The following is a 23,583-nucleotide window of genomic DNA, read 5'->3' as shown; positions in this document are numbered from 1 at the left end:
GTCTGGGTGTGCATGTGTATCCCTGGATAAGCTGTCATGGTGGTGAGTTTGAGGTTTCTAACGTGCAAATTGACGGAGCTATGGAAAGGGGTGTGAATGGGGTGTTGGATTTTCATAAATTCCCCCAAAATCAGGGGATGATGGGACTGCCTTGAGTCTGGGCGTGCATGTGTATCCCTGGATAAGCTGTCATGGTGGTGAGTTTGAGGTTTCTAACGTTAAAATTGAAGGAGCTACGGAAAGGGGTGCCCGATTTTCATAAATTCCCCAAAAATCAGGGGATGATGGGATTGCCTTGAGTCTTGGCGTGCGTGTGTATACCTCCATGAGGTGTCATGGTGCCAAACTTGAGGTTTCTAACTTTCACAAAAAAAAGGTGTTTACTTTTTTAGCGTAATGCAAGCCTGTGGGGGGGGGGGGGGAAACGGAGCTCCGATCCGGATCGGGAGCTCCAAGCGGAGCGGAGCGGACATGGGCAGAACGGGGGCAGAGTGAAGCGGGCCGATCCAAAAATCACGGATCTGGAAGTGAAGCGGAGCGGGGGGTCCGTGCCCACCCCTAATAAAATTAACTTGGTTAAATTATTGGCAGTTAGAACAGTGGACTAAAAAGTAGGTAAGAAAAAATGGAGATTGTAGAGAATTGACGAACTTTGAGGAATTAATAGTTAAGAAAGAAAATGATAAGGGAAAAAGAACAGTGTCAAAAGGGTTAATGAGTGAAATATATAGAATATTGTTGGAGAAAGGCTCGATGGATAGTTCAGGTAAAATGGTTTGGGAGACAGACTTGAATGTACAAATAGGACAACAGAGCTGGGAGGGACTATGGAAACAAAGAGTGTTGAGAAACATGTCAGTAAGAATAAAAGATAATCACTTTAAAATTATATGGAGGTGGTACCTAACCCCGGTCAGATTAAATAAGATAAATAATCAGCACTCAGCAAATTGTTGGAGAGGATGTGGGGGAAAAGGAACGTATTTACATATGGATCCTTTTCTGGATCCTTTGCTCTGGATCCTTTTCAATCTGGATTCTGTCCTTTGCATTCCACTGAAACAGCCCTTACTAAGATTACCGATGATCTTCTTATTGCCAAGTCTAAAGGCCTTTATTCCGTTCTTATTCTCCTTGACCTAACTGCAGCCTTTGACACGGTTGATAACTATCTTCTTTTAGATTCCCTTCATGACCTCGGATTCTGTGGCTCTGTCTATAACTGGTTTGCCTCCTATCTAGCGGGTCGCTCTTTCAGCGTGCTGGCTAATGGCAGCTCGTCTTCTTCTTTTCCCCTTTCAGTAGGGGTTCCGCAAGGCTCGGTGCTTGGCCCGTTGTTGTTTTCTTTATACATGTTGCCCTTGGGTAATCTTATTCAATCTCATGGCCTCCAATATCATCTGTATGCCAATGATACACAATTATATCTTTCATCTCCGGATCTTTCTCCTGATGTTCACGATCGTATCTCGGCATGTCTTTCAGATATCTCAGCTTGGTTGCTTCATAGTCGTTTGAAACATAATATGGCAAAGACTGAATTGCTTGTTTTTCCTCCTAAACCTTCTCCTCATCTCTCTTTCTCTCTTACTGTCAATAATGTTACACTTACTCCAGTTAAGGAAGCTCGTAGTCTTGGCTTTATATTTGATTCCTCGCTCTCCTTTATTCCTCTTATTGAGACAGTAGCTAAATCCTGTTGTTTATTCCTGTATAATATTGCCAGGATTCGATCATTTTTGTCTGTCTCTTCTGCCAAGACGCTTGTTCATGCACTGGTTATTTCACGGTTGGACTACTGCAACCTTCTTCTCTCTGGCCTTCCTTCTTCTCACATCAGTCCATTGGTTTCTGTTCACCACTCTGCTGCTAAGATCATCTTCTTGGCTCGCCGCTCTGACCATGTTACTCCGCTTCTGAAATCTCTTCATTGGCTTCCAATTCACTTCAGAATCCAATATAAACTTCTCCTGTTGACCTACAAAGCTTTTCACTGTGTAGCTCCTTCCTATCTTTCCTCTCTCATCTCACACTATTGCCCCACTCGTGCTCTTCGCTCCTCTGATGCCATGTTTCTTGCCTGCCCAAGGGTCTCTACTTCCCTTGCTCGGCTTCGTCCATTTTCTTCTGCTGCCCCTTACGCCTGGAATGCTCTTCCAGAACATTTGAGAACTACAAGTTCAATCGCAGCTTTTAAAGCTCAGCTAAAAACTTTTCTTTTCCCTAAAGCTTTTAAAACTTGGTTTTTTTCTGACTCTTATACTGCCTGTTTGGTGCATTCTCTTCCCCTCCTTATTGTTTTATTATGACTTTATTAGAATGTAAGCCTATGCGGCAGGGTCCTGCTATTTATTGTTTTACTCTGTACAGCACCATGTACATTGATGGTGCTATATAAATAAATAAATAATAATAATAATAATAATAATAATAATAATAATGTGGTGGGAATGCAAATATGTACAAAAATTGTGGAAGATGATGTTTTTGGAGATTGAAGAAATTGTGGGAATGAAGATAGAATGAACACCAAAAGTTGCATTACTGTCACTATTTGAAGATTTAAAATGTAAAAAAGAAATCAAGGAATTGATAACGAATTTGCTGACTGCAGCAAGATTGATTGTAGCTAGGAACTGGAAGATTCAAGGGGAATATTCTATTGAAGAATGGTACAAAGAAGTATGGGATATAGCTATTAATGATAAATTGACTTGTAATATGAAACGGAGAAGAGGTATAGCTAAAACAAATGATTTTGAAGGAATTTGGAAACAGTTCCTAATATTTGTGTTTTCTAAGGGAAGTGGGAAACCACCAGCAGAAGAAAGTATGAGATTTTGGAATCAAGAATGAGATCCCGAGGTGGGGGGTGCACGTATATGTTAAGTTTGATTATGTTACATAGATATGATATTGATGTTATTCAACAGTTATGTAGTATGTTGTTTTTGTTTTAATTGTATTGGTGTATGTTTAAGTATTGTAGAAAATAAAAAATCTAAAAAAAAAAAAAGGGGGAGCAAGACAAATAAGTGGCAATATCTCTAAGGAAGGCAAAAGGCCATCAGGGAAAGCAGAGTCAACACACCCAGACATCTCAGCAACAGTCAAAGACAAAGAGAAGGCAGGAGAATGATGGGGATACAGGCACTTCTGGTTGCTCTGCTGGTGGCTCTTCTGATTTTGGTCTTCCTGAGACAACTCTGGTCACACAGACGCTACCCTCCTGGGCCTCTTCCCCTTCCTATCATTGGAAGCATGTGGGGACCTGGAATTAGACTTTATGTAGATACTTTCATTAAGGTACTTCTTTCCAAATAATTTATCAATATGTTATTAAGCTGAGAAAGAGTTTAAGTGAAGAGAATTTTGAATTTTTTACTTTCTGTCGTAACTATGGACAAAAGAGTTGTGTTAATAAAATATTATGGATCAAATGTGATATGAAAAAGTATTTTAACATTATTTTTAATTGTATACATATAATTCAAAGTCTGGAGTTGGTTAGCCTTTTTTCACTATCTTCTTGTTGACCTCTTCTCATGAAACAAACTTTGTTGGAAAGCTGTTGGCACACAGATTCCACAAATAGCAAAGGTTTTCACTGTAATTCAATATTTATGTCCTTTAACTGTGATTTGATTTTTCTTCACAAACTGTATTCAGGGGGAACCAACTGCTTGTTAAGCTTTGTTTGTATACTATTTTTGGGGCCAAAAGATTCACAAATTGGTACAGCCAGATTAAAGTACAATAAAACGAAGAATATATGTGAAATCTGGAAGACCTCAGGATGATGCTTAACAGAAACCATTTAATAATATCCCTCCTCATCTAAACCACTGATAATTTTACTGGTATTATGCTATCTATGGATCCTATAGTAAATTTACTTGTACACACAATTATCAGTCCAATGAGGAATTCAAGGTCCCATGATACCACTGAATATACACCAAACCCTCTTCTGTCTGGTTTCATTTCCAACAATGTTCATTTCTTATCTTTTCATTAAATGTCATCTCGATTCCTTGAGTTTATTTATTTTAATTTATTTATTTATTACATTTTTATACCACCCAATAGCCGAAGCTCTCTGGGCAGTTCACAAAAATTAAAACCATAGTAAAACAACCAACAGGTTAAAAGCACAAATACAATCTTACGGAGGCGGGAGACGTAAACTTCAAGGCAACAATGGATGAAGGCCAATGCACCACAGTACAGAGAACAGCTCCAATAGTGTCCCAAAATAGTGTCTGCAACAATGTAGGAACAAAGCCAGACTATAAAACACATGGTCTTCGATGTCTATATACTAATGCCCAGAGCATGGGAAACAAACAGAATGAACTTGAACTCTTATTAAATGAAGGCAAATACGACTTGATAGGTATAACTGAAACTTGGTGGGATGACTCCCATGACTGGAATATAGCAATTGAAGGATATAACTTGTTCAAAAAGTACAGAAGAAATAGAAAGGGAGGTGGAGTTGCACTATATGTTAAAAATACCTATCCCTGCACAGAAATACAGGAAGATCAGACTGGGAGCCCCATCGAGAGCATCTGGATTAAAATAAATGGAGCAAGCAATAAAAAAAACCCCATGATAATCAGAGTCTACTACTGACCACCCAATCAAGCAGAAGACGAGGACGAAACTTTTGAGAAACAAATTGCCAGTGTTTCAAGGAAGTGTGATGTAGTAGTGATGGGGGACTTCAATTACCCTGATATCTGTTGGGAGACCAATACTGCCAAAAGCGGCCCTTCCAAGAAATTCCTGACATGTGTGGGTGATAACTTTTTCCTACAGAAAGTGGAGGCGGGAACTAAAGGATCGGCAATCCTTGACTTGATATTGACCAATAGAGATGACATAGTGGATAAAGTGGCAGTTACGGGAACTCTGGGAGAAAGTGACCACATCATACTTGAATTCTTGATTATGAAGGAGACAAAAGTTGAGTGTAGCCATACATGTACTTTGGATTTTAGGAAAGCTGATTTTAATAAACTCAGAACTATGATAAGTAAGTTCCTGTGGCAAATGAGCCTAATGACATAATGTATAATGCATCATAATTCAACAGGTGCAGGATGGGTGGGAGTATTTAAAAAAGGAAATTTTAAAGGCACAGTTACAAACAATTCCAACAAGGAGAAAAGATAGAAGACAACAGAGGAAACCAATGTGGCTCCACAAAAAGCTTAGAGATGACCTGAAAACAAAAAAGGATACATATAGGAAGTGGAAGAATGTCAGGCTACAAAAGAAGAGTACAGACATGTGGCTCAGAAATGCCAAAATGGCGTCAGGAAGGCTAAAGCTGTGAATGAGCTGAGATTAGCGATGGATGCTAAAAGCAATAAAAAGGCTTTCTTCAGATATGTGAGTAGTAAAAGACAGAGGAAAGAAATGGTGGTTCAACTGCTTAATGAGGAGGGCAAATTGATAACAGATGACAAAGAAAAGGCTGAACTGCTCAATTCCTACTTTGCCTCGGTCTTCTCCCAAAAGCGGGTCTATGAATCCCCTGGAAAAAGTGAAGCAGAAGTTGAGGGTGCAGGATTACAGTTTGAGATTGATAAACAAATGGTCAAAGAACACCTAATTTCCTTGAATGAGTTCAAATCTCCAGGGCCCGAAGAACTGCATCCTAGAGTAATGAAGGAGCTAGCAGAAGAACTCTCAGAACCTTTGTCTATTATCTTTGCAAAATCATGGAAGACGGGTTAGGTGCTTGGCTCAGCAATACTACAAATGAGAAGGATCTTGGAATTGTTGTAGATCTCAAGCTGAATATGAGCCAACAGTGCGATATGGCTGCAAGAAAGGCAAATGCTATTTTGGCCTGCATTAATAGAAGTATAGCTTCCAAATTACGTGAGGTACTGGTTCCTCTCTATTCGGCCCTGGTTAGGCCTCATCTAGAGTATTGCGTCCAGTTCTGGCCTCCACAATTCAAGAAGGACGCAGACAAGCTGGAGCATGCTCAGAGGACGGCAACCAGGATGATCAGGGGTCTGGAAACAAAGCCCTATGAAGAGAGACTGAAAGAACTGGGCATGTTTAGCCTGGAGAAGAGAAGATTGAGGGGAGACATGATAGCACTCTTCAAATACTTAAAAGGCTATCACACAGAGGAGGGCCAGGATCTCTTCTTGATCCTCCCAGAGTGCAGGACACGGAATAACTGGCTCAAGTTAAAGGAAGCCAGATTCCAGCTGGACATCAGGAAAAACTTCCTGACTCTTAGAGCAGTACGACAATGGAATCAGTTACCTAGGGAGGTTGTGGGCTCTCACACACTAGAGGCCTTCAAGAGGCACCTGGACAACCATCTGTCAGGGATGCTTTAGGGTTGATTCCTGCATTGAGCACGGGGTTGGACTCAATGGTCTTGTAGGCCCCTTCCAACTCTGCTATTCTATGATTACATGATTCTATGAAAATACAGTATAAAAAGCACAACCAGGAAAAGCCATACAGCAAAATTGATATAAGATTAAAATACAGAGTTAGAACAGTAAAATTTAAATTTAAGTTAAAATTAAGTGTTAAAATACTGAGAAAATAAAAAGGTCTTCAGCTGGCGACGAAAGGAAAACAATGTAGGTGCCAAGCGATCCTCTCTGGGGAGCTCGTTCTACAGCCGAGGTGCCACACCAGAGAAAGCCCTCCACCTAGTAGCCAACTGCCTCACTTCCTTTGACAGGGCCTCACGGAGAAGGGCCCCTGTAGATGATCTTAAGGTATGGGCAGGTACATATGGGAGGAGGCGTTCCTTCAATTAACCTGGCCCCAAACCATTTAGGGCTTTAAATGTCAATACCAGCACTTTGAATCGGGCCCGGACCTGGACTGGCAGCCAATGAAGTAGTAAAAGGACTGGTGTAATGTGATCTCGCCGGACAGTCAGTGTTAGTAAACAGGCTGCCTTGTTTTATACCAGCTGAAGCTTCCAGACTATTTTGAAAGGCAGCCCCACGTATAATGCATTGCGAGCATGGATAACTGTAGCTATGCTATCTCTGTCCAGATAAGGGTGTAGTTGGTAAATCAGCCTAAGCTGATAAAAGGTGCTCTTTGCCACTGAGTTCACCTGTCCCTCAAGTGACAGTTCTGGATCCAAGAGCACCCCCAAACTACCGACCCGATCCTTTAGAGAGAGTGCAACCCCATCCAGGACAGGGCAAACATCACCTCGCCGGACAGATGAACCTCCCGCTAACAGTACCTCCGTCTTGTCTGGATTGAGTCTCAGTTTGTTAGCCCTCATCCAGTCCATTACCGTGGTCAGGCACTGGTTCAGAACAGTCACTGCCTCACCTGGGTTTGATGAAAAGGAAAGGTAAAGCTGGGTATCATCCGCATATAGATAACACCTCAGTCCACATCTCTGGATAACCTCCCCCAGCAGCTTCATGTATATGTTAAACAGCATAGGGGATAACACAGAGCACTGTGGAACCTCATGGCTTAGGAGCCACGGCACAGAGCAATAATCCCCCAGAATTCTGGGTGGTGACCTTCTGGAATCGGCCATCCAAGTAAGAGCGGAACCACTGCAACGCAGTACCTCCAACACCCAGCTCAGACAACCTATCCAGAAGGATACCATTGTCGATGGTATCAAAGGCCGCTGCGAGGTCCAGGAGAACCAACAGGGTCGCACTCCCCCTGTCTCTCTTCTGGCAGAGGTCATCCCACAGGGTGACCAAGGCAGTTTCCATTCCAAAACCAGGCCTGAAACCAAATTGAAATGGATCTAGATAATCTGTTTCATTCAAGAGTGCCTGGAGTTGTCCTGCAACCACCCGCTCAAGCACCTTGCCCAGGAAAGGGATATTAGCCACCAGCCTGTAGTTGTCAGGTCCAGATTAGGCTTCTTCAGGAGTGGTCTAATTACCACCTCTTTTAAAGAGGCCGGCACCACTCCCTCTCTCAAGGAGGCATTTACAACCTCCTGGACCCAGCCGGCGATCCCCTCCTTATTTGATGTAATGAGCCATGAGGGGCAAGGGTCAAGCACACAGGTGGTCGACAGGGCTTGGCCAAGCACCTTGTTCCAGTTCTTATGTAGCCAAAACAACGTGCATAAGCAGGAGTTATCAGTTGGCATGGGGGAGCCCCAAAGTTTGCAGGTGTACAAAAATATTTAGGGGGTGAGGGAGGAGACCCCAAAATAGCCCAATGAAGACTGAGCAAGCTCAGAAACCAATGCATGCCTACTGAGTAAAGTGGGAAAATGGGAAACTGAATGGGAGGGTGGATGGAATGGATTATCCTGAGTAGGAGCACTCCACAATGCAACTTTTTGTTGTAGGTCCCACTTGTATTATGCAGTTTGGAAATCCACACTTGTATAACCAGCTGAATGCACAGTATCATGTTTAAATGAATGAGTTAGGGGAAAGACATACTGTGGCTCCAATTGGTACCAGCACAAAAGAAGAATATAATGTGCTTGTTCTGGGTGCGGGTGAGTTACTTGTGATGGAGAGTGTGCCCATCACATTGTTGGAACAGATGCACAGCATTCCTTTCATTCCTATGCTCTCTGGCAACAATAACCAGGACAGCATAGGTGTGCGCAGCTCTTTTCATTAGGGTGTGAACCTTAAACGTCCCGATTGGAGTGGAGGAGGAGAAAGCACACTTTCTCACCCTCCACCAGTGCTCTAACCGGGGCCTTAAGATCCCAATTGGTGCATTGGGGGTGGAGAGAAAGTGTGCTTTCCCCTCCTCCACTCCTGATTAGAACAGTAGGATAGGCAGGAACATTCATTTACTGGGGCCTCCAGAAAGTGCGTAATTCCCCCAGGGATGCCAATGGCACTTTCCCATCCTCCTTAAAAGCAGTGGGTGCAGGAAAGTGGAGACAGCCCAGAGAAATTAGGGTGTGCCTGTGCACACCCAGCACTCTTGCGTGCATTCCTATGCAAGACAGCCTTTCTTAAGTTACAGCTGATATTCCAGCTGAGCCCTCTTGTAGAGAGTAAGCATCTTGCTACATTTTTGTTTTCCTAATTTTAACCTCAAGGATAAACACCTCTAATGTGCTGTGCAAGGAGCTGGTCCTGGAAATACTTAAAAATAATAGCCTGAAACTCATATTGTCATGGGTGTTAAGAAGAACTGACTTATGCTCACTCCTCCAGACTCACAATGGGCTTCTGGTGCTAGTTTAGACCTTTTAGAGGCTTTCACTGCCTGGGTCTGTTATATATAGAAAAATATGTTGCTTTTTCAGGGTTATGAGTGTATTGTGATGAGATATGGCCAATGGATTATATAGATGTTATAAGGGAAATATAGTAGATAATGCATTATTAAAACATTTTGTGAGAGTTTCTGAAATGGGTCAGCTAAAAGGAATGTTGGTATTTTCAGCTGGGATGGTGAAGATGGCAAAGGGCAAGGGGAGAAGACCTAGCAGAGGGAAGGTCATATTATTATAACAGAGATAACATGAGTAACGGAATTGTGTGTTAGACTTACTGGAGCCCCCTCAGAATTTATGACTTTGAGGTTAAATAACTATGTGAACTGTCAGAATTTATGTTTTTGAGGTTATGATAGGGGAAGAGAAACAAATCTGTTGTTTGAACTCATGACCTTATGGGGGGGACGTGATGAAGAGGAATAAAGAAAGGTGTGCCCAGAAAGAATAAAATCTAAATTTGGACATAAGTAAATAATAGTGGGTGGAATATCAAATGAAATGAAAAAGCAAGTAAACAAGGGAGGAGTTACAAGGCGTACCGGGATAGGCTGTAACCCCTTTAGTCTCTGACCAATGGAGAGACTGGGGAGGGACTGCTTCGGCCAGGCTAAGGGATAAAAAGACTATGCACTAACTGGTGGGTGTGCCTACCTGCCTAGACACCCAAACTTGCAAGTTTGCTCAATAAAACAGAGTGTTTAAACTTTCACCACTTTGTCCAAACAATTTCATTTCAAAATCGTGTTTCTAACAGGTCCAATATAGATAGTTCTATGTCTCTTTATGATCAAATATTTCCATTTTATATTCAACCTGTTCTTCCAGTTGTTTCATTCCTGGACGCTCTGGGATATCTTTTGAATATTTCTGCCTATGGACAATTGTGGCATTGTACCTAAACTATCAGAATGATTTGTATTAGGTCTGCATGGACTGAGATGCGGATGCTGTACATACGTATTGTGATATTTGAGATACTTTCTTTCTCCACCACCCCATATACTTAAGACAGCTCAGTTCATTCAACTGAATTCAGCAAATCCGTCACCAGATGCAATCAACAGTGTGATCTTATGCATGTCCGGTCAGAATAACCTGCACTGTGTTCAGAGGGGCTTATTCCCACTGAAGTGTTTCAAGGACTGAAGCGTAATAATATCAAGTACAAAACACAATTGATTGTACAAACATAATAAAATCAATAATAAAGTTAACAATCAGTGTGTTAGGTTATTGAACATAATGTTGTTGTGGCCCAAACATTACGAAGATGCTTGTTATGGTCGAACACACCTTCATTTAATATGGAAAGTCATATCCTGTCATTAGAAACACTCTCTTAGCATGGTAGTAAAAACTACAGAATTTCTACTAAAGAAATGATCAGTAGTGTGTGTTTGTGTGGGACTCACAAAATCCGGATTCAAATTCACCAGAAGCAGGTAATGGCTTTCCCAAAAGCTAAAAAAGTAAGTAGTACAGTGATATAGATAGGTAGATATGGATATATAATGTTCAGATGTCCCTCTGTGGGCTTCAGATTTTGCAACCACAGACTTGTGTATTAAAAAAGGAAGAAAGAAATGTAGCCGCTTGTTTAAACACTAGACAAATGGAAGATTGTGCTTTCTCCACAGAAGGAATCTTAAAAACATAGTTAACAAATTGAATAGGACCTGCTTGGGAGGAAAAGCACTAATGGACTAAAACACCACCTATTAAATTTTGCATGTAATTGGAGAAAAATTCCCAATCTTAATTGGGATCTATTTTCTTTTAGTAATGTGGTGTAATGTACCATTTTAAGGATAATGTCACATCTTTTCTCCAAAGCATCCAGCATAGGTTGACCATATTTTGGAAACCAAAATGGAGGACAATATGGCCACCCTCAAGGAGGCATGCCCACCTCAACATGCCCACCTCAAGGCAGGGCCATCTTGACATGACCATCCCACAAGGGGGCGTTGCCTTGGTCACATGTCTAATGCTGAAAGCATTGTTTGTAGGTGAAAACTCAGAAGGCCTCTTTCCAACAAAGTGACACAGTGGCCTGGTTCAGATGACACTCTGGGCTTTGTGGTTTGCTTAACCATGTTCAGCTGTGGTTAATGGTAACCACATGCGGAATGCTTGCAGAGAACACTTTTAAACCTTTTGTGGTTAAGTTTTCCTTAACCACATGCTAACCACAATGTGGTTAGTGGGGCACCTGATTCCTTCAACTGATCCCCCCTGAATCCCAGCAGTCCTAGCGCTAGGAGCCTTGGCAGTTACGGTCATCATTTTAGAGCAGACACCAATGAAATCAGCAATTACATGCATGCATCACGCCGTTTATTGAGTGGTTCCTTTGCTTTCTGCATCGCCATGCCTGCTATACCGCTACAGTCATCACAGGGGAGGCTGAAGCTTTCTGGGACGGCTGCGCTAGCTGCATCATCAGGCAGCGCCGCCACAGTAATCAGAACCTGAGGGGTGTAATGGCACTTCAACAAGGTAGGAGAAACGGATGTTTCGTATGGGGAAATTGCAAGCGGGGATTTAAAAAGCTCAATTGTAAACGCGCTCTGCTAAAAAGAGCAAAAATCACTCAAAAAGAAATTATACAAAACCCGAAATGGCAGTTGTAGCAAGTGCATCAATTGGTAGTCAAGAGCAGCCATAGAACCTGCTGGCTAGAGCGGCCCTGCCTAGTTAGTCCATTCTGTACTGGAAGCTCTATGCCTTAACCCCTTAACCATGGCCCCTTAACAACAGATACTGTACCTGTCAGCTGACACTTTTAGCCATGGTTAGTGCCACTAAACATGCTGCACAACATACTTAGTGAGCCTAACCGTGATGTGGCTAATGGGGCAGATAGTTATGGAAAACGTGTGTCAGACAACGCCGTTAACCACAGTTAAGCATTCTGTTAACCATTTTGTGGTTAAGCCACATGGTTTAGCGTGTCATCTGAATGGGGTCTTTGACAGTATTATTCAAAGACAACCCTGTAGAAAGCATGCCTTGAGTGGAAGCCTAAAGGAAATAACATGTGATCCAGTACATAGCATGCAATCTAAGTTCAAATCTTCATTCCAACATTTTCTTATTTTATTTTGAGAGTAAGTCCATGTCCAGAAACTATTTAATTACCAACTTAATTCAAAGTTATAGAAACATCTGCCTTGCACAAGTTACCATGAAATTTGGCAAAACCCTGTTCCTATTAAGAACATGCTGCACATTATCAGTAATTATTTTAAGTAGGCTGGACAGTATCAGCTGATTAGGACAGGCAGGCTAGGCGTTGGGCCAGACAGGTACTGCAGCCCACTTGTAGAGAGATTAACCCATTTTTAAAAAATGTAGAAATAATTTTGTGTAAATTGCAACTGATCCTATACTCTTCCCCACCCCAATATAATTCCTTGTGCCATGGAGATTGTAATAGATTACTTATAGGATGATCATATGGAAAGTAGTTGTGTAGAAAAGGGAATTTCAACAGGTGCCCTTTGTATGCATGCAGCACCTAGTGAGAGTCCCTGTTTATCACACCAGTTAAAGTTGCAGGAGCCCTGCCTAGTGTGGCAAGATGATGATGATGTTGATGATGATAATTTATTTCTTACTCACCTATCTGATTGGATCGAGGCGAGGACCAACAGCAAGCATAAAATACATAAAATACTGATTAAAAACAAGTTAAACATTTTAACACTGTTAAAAACATTCTAAAATCATACTAAAAGTAACCTAATATTCTACTGGATAGGTCTGCCGGAAGAGATCAGTCTTGATAGCTTTCTTGAATGCAAAAGAGGGCAGGGCTCCTGCAGCTTTAACTGCTGAAATTCTTTCAATACTACTGTTAAAGATACAGGAACCCTGTCGTCATTTTCATATGGTCAGGGTATTCTACCCATTACATTAAAGCAGCTGATTTAGAGATCATGAATGGGGGACGTACTAAACTGAAGGTCACTGAATGGCCATTGAAATGCATGGGTTCATTCTGAAAGGCCACAGGAAATCATTGTAAAATCTCAGGGGTCATCTACAAATCAAAATACCTAAAAGGGGCAAACATTTATATTTCATAAAAAACCATACAGAATTAAAATACAAACTAAAAAAGTGGTTTGGGGAACAATTCTTATGACCCCCTAACACAGCGGTTTCTAGGGATCATCTCCGAACACAAAATGAAAACAATGCAATAAAGAGAAGGTGTCTGCAATTTCATACAATGCTTTATAGTAGGGGTGTGCACGGACCCCCGCTCCGCTTCTCTTCCAGATCCACGATTTGCGGATCGGGCCACTTCACTCCGCCCCCGCTCCGCTGCGGAGCTCCGAATCGGAGCTCCGTTTCACCCCCATAGGCTTGCATTGAAAGCTAAAAAAGTATACAACTTTTTTTCTATTAAAGTTAGAAATCTCAAATTTGGCACCATGACACCTCATGGACGTATACACATGCATGCCAAGTTTCAAGGGAATCCCATCATCCCCTGATTTCTGGGGAATTTTTGAAAATCGGGCACCCCATTCACACCCCTTTCAATAGCTCCGTCAATTTGGACGTTAGAAACCTCAAACTCGGCACCATGATAGCTTATCCACGTGTCAACATGGACGCCAAGTTTCAAGGTATCCCATCATCCCCTGATTTTGGGGGAATTTTTGAAAATCAGGCACCCCATTCACACCCCTTTCGATAGCTCCATCAATTTGCACGTTAGAAACCTCAAACCCGGCACCATGAAAGCTAATCCAAGTGTCCACATGGACGCCCATACTCAAGGTAATCCCATCATCCCCTGATTTTTGGCGGGGCTTAAACCTTTTAACTCTGGTTGCGCTTTTATTCTGGTTGCGCTTTTTATACTGTATTTCATAATTGTGTTTTTAACCTGTTGGATGTTTTTTGTGGTTTTAATTTTTGTGAACCGCCCAGAGAGCTTCAGCTATTAGGCGGTATAAAAATGTAATAAATAAATAAATAAATAAATAAAACTCACCTCAAATCAAGTCCCATTCTACAACTATGTCAATTTGCACGTCAGAAACCTATCCTTTGGTCCCGTGACAGCTTACCCATGTGTCCACATGGACGCCAAGTTTCAAGCCAATCCCATCATCCCCTGATGTTAGGGGAAGTTTTGAAAATCGGACACTCCAGTATGTCAGGGATTAAAAGTTGCAATGCAGACAGCTCAATGGGGCCAGTTCAAAGGAAATCCCAACATGCCATGAGATAACCCTAAATCTTCTTCCACACTTGAAAAATGGATTTTTGAACTTGAGAAAGTCTAAGTGAGTGCAGGAAGGACTTCTCCCCTGAGTCAAAGCAAGACATCATCCCTGCAAGGCGGGAAGGGGAGAAGGGATGGGAGAAGGGAGGGAAGGCAGGCAGCCAGGCAGGCAGCATGCATTGTAGTGCCGCAAGGATGGCTTGAGCACTAACGCATAGCAAACCAACCCGTAAGCGGGTGCAAGGAGGAAGTGAGGCAAAGATGGCTGGTTGTTTCTTTCTAAGCCAGCAGTTATGCATTGAGGGGCACAGAGGAGGACGACTGGGAGCAAGCGTGCCGGAGGGTGCTGGGCATGAACCGCAAAGTCCATCTCCCAGGCACCAGGCGGGCAGAGAGGCAGGCAGAGTAGGTGAGGAGTCAGTACTGGCAGATGCCCCACCACAGCAGCACCCCGGGGGAGGCAGGCAGATAGGCAGGCAGGCTGCGGGCTGCGGGCATTTCTGGAGGCACAAGGAATTGAGTCAAGGATGGCTGGTTTCTAATCCAGCACTGCAGTTAGTCACGCATTGCAAACGCAAACCATCCCAGCGAGTCGGTCACCGAAGAGGAGGACAGGCTAGCAGAGGGGCAGGCAGAGAGACATGTCATAGATCTAGTATTGGGGAGGAGTCAGTCCCGGCAGATGCCCCACCACATTAGCACCCTGGGTGGGCATTGGAAAATGCCATCTTGTGGGTCCATACTTCCCCCACCCCATGTCCTGGCAGGGTTGCCTGCTTAACCCTCGTGGGGATGGGAGATGGAGAGCTTAGAGTGGCAGTGCCACCAGCAGCAGCAGCAGCCTTCGGCATTCCCCTGGAACCAGTCGCCTTGCCCGCCTCTTTCCCCAGCAAGATCGCCTGGTGCTGCCTCTGAAGATGCACCTTCATGCTGCTGGTTTCATAATGCCCTGTAGATGAACCCCTGCTTAGGGTGAGTTTGCAGTGGCGACAGACAGCAAAGCGGGGATCCGCTTCCAACTCAAAGTGGTCCCACACTATACTTGTCTTTCGCTTCCATGGTGACACCACCAATTGCCCACCTGAGCTCTCTGGTGTTGCCACAGAAACAGGGGTTGCAGTGGAAGAGTTGTGGGATGAGACTGGGGAGAGAGCCTCGGCCTGCTGCTGCTCCTCCTCAGCCCCCACATCCTGGAGGACCACCGCCTCCTCCTCCTCCCCCTCCACTGTGCTGAGGACCTCGTCTAGGAGATCTGGAGACAGGTCCATCAGCAGGCTCGTGGGCTCAAACGATAATGAAGGACTTGGGGATACTCCTTCTCCTCTAATGGCACTGCTGCCACCTGCCTCTTGCAAAGGGTCACTTTTCCCATTCCCACCCTCAAAAAGAGAACGTCGGGCACAAGTTGCAGAAGAGAGTGGCTCTGCCTGCTGCTTCTGCTTCTGTTGCGGAGCAGCCAGCCAAGGAGTTGCCCGTTTGATTTTCACAGCAGGAGAGGCAGCCTGCTTACTGGTGCCAGCCTGACCCTTGCTGCTTTCAGCACGCCCCGCCACAGACATGCGCCTGCTCCCTCTTCTCATGATGATATTATACTAATACTACTAATAATATCTATAAGAATATACTAATACTACTAATAATATGTATAAGAATAAAATATTAATACTAATAATAATATGTATAAGAATATAATAATATGTATAAGAATATTACTATATGTAGGGAAATGGGACAAGAAGTGTGTGTATTCTTTGCCCAAACAGGATTTGAAATGCTCAATCTGTGGCTGTTGCACTTCACAAACAGTGCACTGCACACACAGCACACTCACACAATAACACAGTCACACACAGAGTCCAAGTAACAGAGAGAAGAAATAGAGAATAATTTTTTTTGTATTTTTTTGTATATAGAAGGAAGAAGGAAGATGAAACACAGTCAGGCTTTAAGAGAGGGGAGGTGGGGGGACAACCAACCAACCAAACAAACAAACACACACTCCAAAATTTAAAAATAAAGTTTATATTAAATCAAAGTAAGGGAAAAACACAGAGCAAACTAAGCAAAAAGTCAGAAAGACGCAAACAAACACGCACCAAGCTAAATCCTAAATCTATCTCCAAACACAGCAGCAGCACCTAACTAAAGTAGCTCCTCTCTCCACGAACACCAAACCCACAAGACGCTATGAGCTCAAAGCTCTGAGGGTGCCTCTGCCTTAGTCCCCCCCTCGAACGCTGGGATTGGAGGATGCTTCATGAGGTGATCAATTCTCATCAGGATTAGGAGTTGAATGTGCCTGTCATTGCTTAAAAAAAAACCCAAAAAACTGCTGGTTTACCCGCGCTGTCCCTGTTTGTTGACCCGATTTTTCCAAAAATTCTAGCACGTGAACCGCAGCACACAGAGAGCTGAGAGTAGGCTCAAAATGACCCCCATCCACGACTCTCTAAGCACAAGAATTTTTAGAAAGATAGCATCAAAAACAACACAGTTATCCCCCTTTCTTTTCTGCAATGCAATCCTATGGGTGAAATGTTTCAAGATGGTGATCGGATCGGACCGCAGAAACTGGAGCGCTCCGAAAATGGCTGCTTCTCTTCGCCTTGCTTCTAGGGGTCTGCGGTCCGCTTCTACTCTGCCTCTGGGCAAGGCGGAGCAGGCCAATTCGCTCCTGCTTCTGCGCTTCTAATCGGAGCGGAGCACATGCCTACTTTATAGGCACCAGTTTTAGAAGAACTACAAGTTCAATCGCAGCTTTTAAAGCTCAGCTAAAAACTTTTCTTTTTCCTAAAGCTTTTAAAACTTGATTTTGTTCTGACTTTATGCTGTTAGTTTTACCCTACCCTGTGCCTGTTTACCCTACCCTGTTCCTGTTTGCATTCTCTTCCCCTCCTTATTGTTCTACTATGATTTTATTAGATTGTAAGCCTTTGCGGCAGGGTCTTGTTTTACTCTGTACAGCACCATGTACATTGATGGTGCTATATAAATAAATAATAATAATAATAGAAGACCCATATAAGTGGAGGCGGGGTTGCCAAAAACTGCCCAAGTTTATTTCCATGTTTACATATGCCCCCCTCCAGTACCCACTCTTTACAACAGGCCTGTATTTCAATGTGGCCATAGGAATACATGGGCCGGTGCCAGACTATTTTGCACCCAAGGCAAGGCGAGCTACTTCCACACACCCTCAAATATTGCCAACTTCAATTCCCTGTTCAAGAAGAGTTTCTGAACTATTATATTTCCCTTTTATTATGTTTTTTCTTAAAACAGTTCTCTATTTTGACCCAAATGGCAGATATCAAAGAAATATGGAAATATTTACACTGTGTGGCTAGGACATCAGCCTGTGATAGTTGTGTGTGGATTCCAAGCTGTGAAAGAAGTGCTGATCAACCATGAAGAAGCATTCTCTGAGCGACCGTTGTCTCCTTTCCTAAAAACTATAGGAAGAGAAAGGGGTAAGCTGTGAACAGTTATAACTTGTACTGCTCCTTTTTTCTAGGCTAAACCGTATGAGCGTTTCAGTCAACTGGAGGTATCATTAGCAGGTGAAATCAGGAAAGAGCAATTCAACTGTATTTACTAGGGCTGTGCATGGACCCCCTGCTCTGCTCCTCTCCCAATCTGGCCCGCTCTACCCCACCTTGATCCTCCTAGTGTCCGCTCCGCTCCTCTGCGGAGCTCCCGCTTGTGGCCTACACTTCCTGGTTGAGCCGTGGGCTCTAGTGAAGACAGTGACGGGCCGCGACGGATGCAGGTAAGACCCCCCTCCCCCTTGCCCCCTTACCTGGCTCTGCTGCCATTGCTACACGGGCGGCGGTGGTGGCAGGGCGAGGTAAACCCCCTCCCTCCTCCCCCTTACCTGCGTCCGTCCTGTCCCATCGCCAGCTTCACTAGAGCCCATGGCTCAACCACAAACTGTAGGCCCCTCTTGCAGACTACACTTCCAGGTTGAGCTGCGGCCTCTAGTGAAGCCGGCGACCGGCCACGACAGATCAGGTAAGACCCCCTGCCCCCTTACCTGGCTCTGCCGCCGTTGCCACATGGGCGGCGGTGGCAGCGGCAGGGCCAAGTAAATCCCCCTTACCTTTTTTGCGGCGCTCCGGATCGAGACGAAGGATCTGCCTTCACGTCAATCCGCTCCGCGGCACTCCGCTGCTCCCCTGCTCCTCTTCGCCTCTGCCTTAAGGGGAGGCGAAACACCCTGAACCGCTTCTGCTTCTCTGGTCTGAGGAAAAGTGGAGCACATCCCTAATATTTACCAGCTGTTAAGAGGATTGCGACATAAGCGGTAAAATAGAGCATTACCTTCACTTGAAAGACAACAAAGGAGACCTGAAATAGTTGTGATGAAGGTTCTCAGGGGCATGTCTTGCTGGTTTGAAAGGTAAACTTGGAGGAGCCACTGTCAGCAGTTGGAGAGATCATTTGGCAGGAGGGATGGCTTGGGCACCTGGGGCATCATTCTCTTCCTCCTCCTTCCCTGCTAGCATCACTGCCACTGCAATAGCAGAGGAAAACGAAGTGCCCTCCTCCTCCTCCCTGCCTGGCTACTACGGCACCAGGGATGGTGGTGGAAGGAGGAGAGTGCCTTCCCCTGGCAGCTGCCCTGTCCCCTAACGGAGCTGCCAATATACGCATAAGGAGGCTTGGCTACTTCTGCAATAGCCAACTTGCACAAATGATCCCTTTTATGTTTTTATTTGCATAAAAGCATATGCTTTTATGCTTTTAATGCTGCATACATAAGCAACTTTGGGATTGCAGAAGTAACTATTGCATATTGGCAGTTTGATTAGGGGATGGACGTGTTTCCTGGGTCCTGGAGTTGTTCCTCAGCTCATGTGGGCAGGCAGTAAGGATGGCTCAGTTGGTGCCCGCCACAACCAGACAGATGTGGCTCCATCTATCCCTAGTTGGAAGAGAGATCAAGGAAGCAGAGCTCAGAACTGGGGAAAAGACAGAAGCCTTCCAGTTCGAGAGGACCTTGCTGGCAGAAAGTCTTCAGGCCAGAGATGGTGTCTCAGGAGAGCAGGAAGGTGTGAGATTATGGTGGAGCTTCAAGCAGGCAACATAACCCAACACCAGAGAGCTTTATGCAGAGGTCTGACCAGAGAAGATTGCAAGGAAAGGAATCACCTTAGAAGACAGGAGAAGCAGGAAGATTGTTGTACAGCCTTGATTTCTGGCAGTGTGGGTTTTGTTAGGGTGGATCTTAGGGGAGAAACCTGAGCGCTCATTATGCTGTGGAAGATTTTCTTACATATTATAAAAAGTAAGCATATTTTAAACAATCTAAGCCTATTATTAATTATTCCTTTAATTTGTATAGTAATTTTCTTAATTTTTAAAATGTCTCTCTAGTCATAAGTATCAATCACATGCCTACACCTTAGAAACTGGGGCCATGGCTAGACCAGGCCTATATCCCGGATCCGTCCCAGGAACATCCCTGTACATCCAAATGACAAACAGGGGATCCCAGTAGCAGGCAGGGACGACCCCTCCATTTGCCTAGCTAAGGCCTGGGAAGCTGAATTTCTATAATCAAAAGAGTTTTAGTCTTAGTTGAACTTTTTATAAGAACCATTCCCTTACCGTGAGATTTACTTTGGAGCTTTATTAAAACTGTGGCAGGGAGTTCCATAGAGCCAAGTCTCAAAGTTTTGGAATGGATACACAAGTTGTTCTGCTGCAGAAGCAGGCAGTGTTGTCAGTGGTATCAGTAACTGTACTAGATGGATTCTGCCTCAGCAATACAGTTCTTAGGTGCTAAAAGATTGGGCCGCCTTTGGATGCACGGGCCTGATCTCCAGCAGATGTTGACTTTTCTAGGCTGGCAACCTCACGATCTTAACATGTGTTGTGTAAGTAACGATTTCTCATTTGTTCTTGATGGCTTCAGGTCTTATACTTTCAAATGGCCACACCTGGAAGCAGCAGAGACGGTTTGCTGTAGTGACTCTGCAGAAGCTGGGAGTGGGGAAGAAAGGCATGGAGCACCAAATACAAGAGGAGGCCCAGCAGCTGGTGGAGACTTTTGCACGTGCAAAGGGTATGTAATGCTAGGAAATGATGCCGACATTCGTCCCAATGTGCAGAAATCTTTTTGTGCTCTGTAAACTGGAATGCAATTTCATTCATGTTACTTGATTTCTAATGCAAAAATACCTTGCCAAAAACCCCTGTTGCCTCCTTTGTATCACCATGAAATCCCACTCTGGGTATTAATAGGAGATGCTGGATTAATATTAATATGCCTCCATTTTCAGGGCAGCCACTTGACCCTTCCTTGCCCATCACCAATGCAGCCTCCAACGTGATTTGTGCTGCGACCTTTGGACACCGGTTTTCTCTTGAAGATGAAAAATTCCAGAAACTGATTGAAGCCCTTGAAGTTGGCTTAAAATTTGTAGGCAGCATCTCTTATTTTGTGAGTAGGCTTTTTCTTTCTTTCTGACTCAGACAGGTCTCCGTCTTTGATCCCTGTCAAAAATACACACTTTGCCAAAATGGACATGGGATGGAGGGGTGTCATGCATTTTTGGTAAATTTGCACAAACATAAATTGATGCAAATTCTGGAAACAGGGGTGGGGGTGGGAATGATTCCAACAAGAAACCGATGATGGAATAAAAGGCGCTTAAGAATCCATGAAACACAGACGTAATGGATTTTACTAGGGCTGTGATCCGCTTCTCTTTGGTTTGGAGAAGCAGAAGCAGATTGGGTGCTTCGCCTCTGTTACAGGTGGAGGAGAAGTGAGTCGGGGGGCTAGCGAAGCATTGTGAAGAGGAGCGGCCAAAAGTGAATCACTCCTCTTTTCGCGAAGTGCTCCACCTGCCATTTTGGATATTTTTCTCATAGATTTGTATTGTGGGAAAGATTAGCAAATATTATTTTTGTTTTGAAACCCACATGCGTGAAACTCACTGTGCTTAGAGAGTGGTGGTTGGGGGTCATTTGTGGAGATGGTCAGCCTCTTCCGTCCTGCAGTTTGCTTACTATTAATTTGTTTAGAATCACTTAAAGCGAGGGGTAAGGCTGAATTGCTTGTTTTTCCTCATAAACCTTCTCCTCATCTTTCATTCTCTCTTACTGTCAATGATGTTACTCCAGTCAAGGAAGCTTGTAGTCTTGGCTTTATATTTGATTCCTCGCTCTCCTTTATTCCTCATATTGAGGCAGTAGTTAAATCCTGTCATTTTTTCCTGTATAATATTGCCAGGATTCGATCATTTTTGTCTGTCTCTTCTGCCAAGACTCTTGTTCATGCACTGGTTATTTCACGGTTGGACTACTGCAACCTTCTTCTCACTGGCCTTCCTTCTTCTCACATCAGTTCATTGGTTTCTGTTCATCTGCTGCTAAGATCATCTTCTTGGCTCGCCGCTCTGACCATGTTACTCCACTGCTGAAATCTCTTCATTGGCTTCCAATTCACTTCAGAATCTAATATAAACTTCTCCTGTTGACCTACAAAGCTTTTCACTGTCTAGCTCCTTCCTATCTTTCCTCTCTCATCTCACACTATTGCCCCGCTCGTGCTCTTTGCTCCTCTGATGCCATGTTTCTCACCTGCCCAAGGGTCTCTACTTCCCTTGCTCGGATTCGTCCATTTTCCTCGGCTGCCCCTTACGCCTGGAATGCTCTTCCAGAACATTTGAGAACTACAAGTTCAATCTCAGCTTTTAAAGCTCAGCTAAAAACTTTAATTTTTCCTAAAGCTTTTAAAACTTGATTTTGTTCTGACTTTTATACTGTTAGTTTTACTCTACCCTGTGCCTGTTTGGTGCATTCTCTTCCCCTTCCTATTGTTTTATTATGATTTTATTAGAATGTAAGCCTATGCGGCAGGGTTTTGCTATTTTATTGTTTTACTCTGTACAGCACCATGTACACTGATGGCGCTATATAAATAAATAATAATAATAATTTAAAGCGATGACAGGCAGATTCAACTCCCAAACATGATCACCTGATGAAGCATCCTCCAATCCCAAGGTTGGGGGGGGGATAAGCAAAACGGGATACTTAGTAACTTGGGATACTGGGTACCTTTTCTTTCTTTGTCTGAACAGGCTTTTTCCAGTGTTTTTTGAAGCAGTAGGCCCACCAAACACACAAACACAGCCTTAAATCATATACTAAGTAAATAAATAACAGATAGGAAACGCAGCATTGCTACCCACCCTAACCTTGTTGAACAACTGAATAGAATGTGGTGCAAGGGGATGATGTCCATAGGGCATGTGGACGTGCCCAGTGCACTCCTGTCATTGGGGGGTCATCAGAACCCTCCAAAGGTTAGCTAGTGAAGCTACTATGTCTGTCATGAGTTGAATTGTAAGGTAGCTTCTGAAAGACTGGTCCCTAGAGCAGTCAAATTGCCACAGTTCCCCCTCCCCCTGGGCACGTCCACTTTCCTCTTACTGGTAAAAGACAGACATAGCCTTTAAAAAAAATCTTGTTGTTGTGATTCAGCAACACTGCTGCAGTGCTGCTTACTCATCCCTGCTGTATTTATTTATTTATTAAATTTATATGCCACCCCGTAGCCCAAGCTCTCCTGGCTTTCCCTCTTCAGTGAAGTCAGGCAGGCTTTCATTGTGGTTCAACTTCTTATTGATTATTATTATTATTATTATTATTATTATTATTATTAGTAGTAGTACTGCTATTATTAACATTATTATTTTTGTGAACCGCCCAGAGAGCTTCGGCTATTGGGCGGTATAAAAATGTAATAAATAAATTAACAGGGTGAGCGCAGAATTATTGTTTACTAATGGCTGTGTGATCACAGTGCAATCAACTCTGAAGCAAGGAAGACAAAGCTTTACTCTTATCCTCCTACCTCCCTATTAGTTATGGGATGCAAAAGGCATCTCTCTGTGCTTTTCCCGCCTCACAGGGCTGGTTTGCATACTGGCTTTGATGGCCTGGAAAGTGGAAACAATCCTTGACTCACTTACTTGTGCCCCCAGAAATGTCTGCTGCATGCCGGACTCCCGCCTCTTCCTGGGTGCTGTTGTTGTGGGGTTTGGGGATTTGCTGCCTGGGACTTACTTCCCCATAGATCTATGTC

At 43.7% G+C, this 23,583-nt stretch overlaps 1 protein-coding gene across 1 annotated transcript in view; it reads left to right on the top strand.

Moving 5' to 3' along the window:
• LOC134402401 (cytochrome P450 2J2-like) overlaps positions 1-23,583 on the top strand; it is a 48,287-nt gene that overhangs the window by 4,756 nt on the left and 19,948 nt on the right. Inside the window, exons 2-4 of the mRNA XM_063131829.1 lie at positions 17,791-17,953; positions 20,401-20,550; positions 20,768-20,928. Coding sequence (XP_062987899.1) covers positions 17,791-17,953; positions 20,401-20,550; positions 20,768-20,928 — 474 coding nt within the window. The remainder of the gene's footprint in view (positions 1-17,790; positions 17,954-20,400; positions 20,551-20,767; positions 20,929-23,583) is intronic.

The sequence above is a fragment of the Elgaria multicarinata genome, chromosome 8, assembly GCF_023053635.1.
Source record: "Elgaria multicarinata webbii isolate HBS135686 ecotype San Diego chromosome 8, rElgMul1.1.pri, whole genome shotgun sequence".
NCBI classification, from domain to species: Eukaryota; Metazoa; Chordata; class Lepidosauria; order Squamata; family Anguidae; genus Elgaria; species Elgaria multicarinata.
This window is presented reverse-complemented; position numbering and strand designations above follow the sequence as displayed.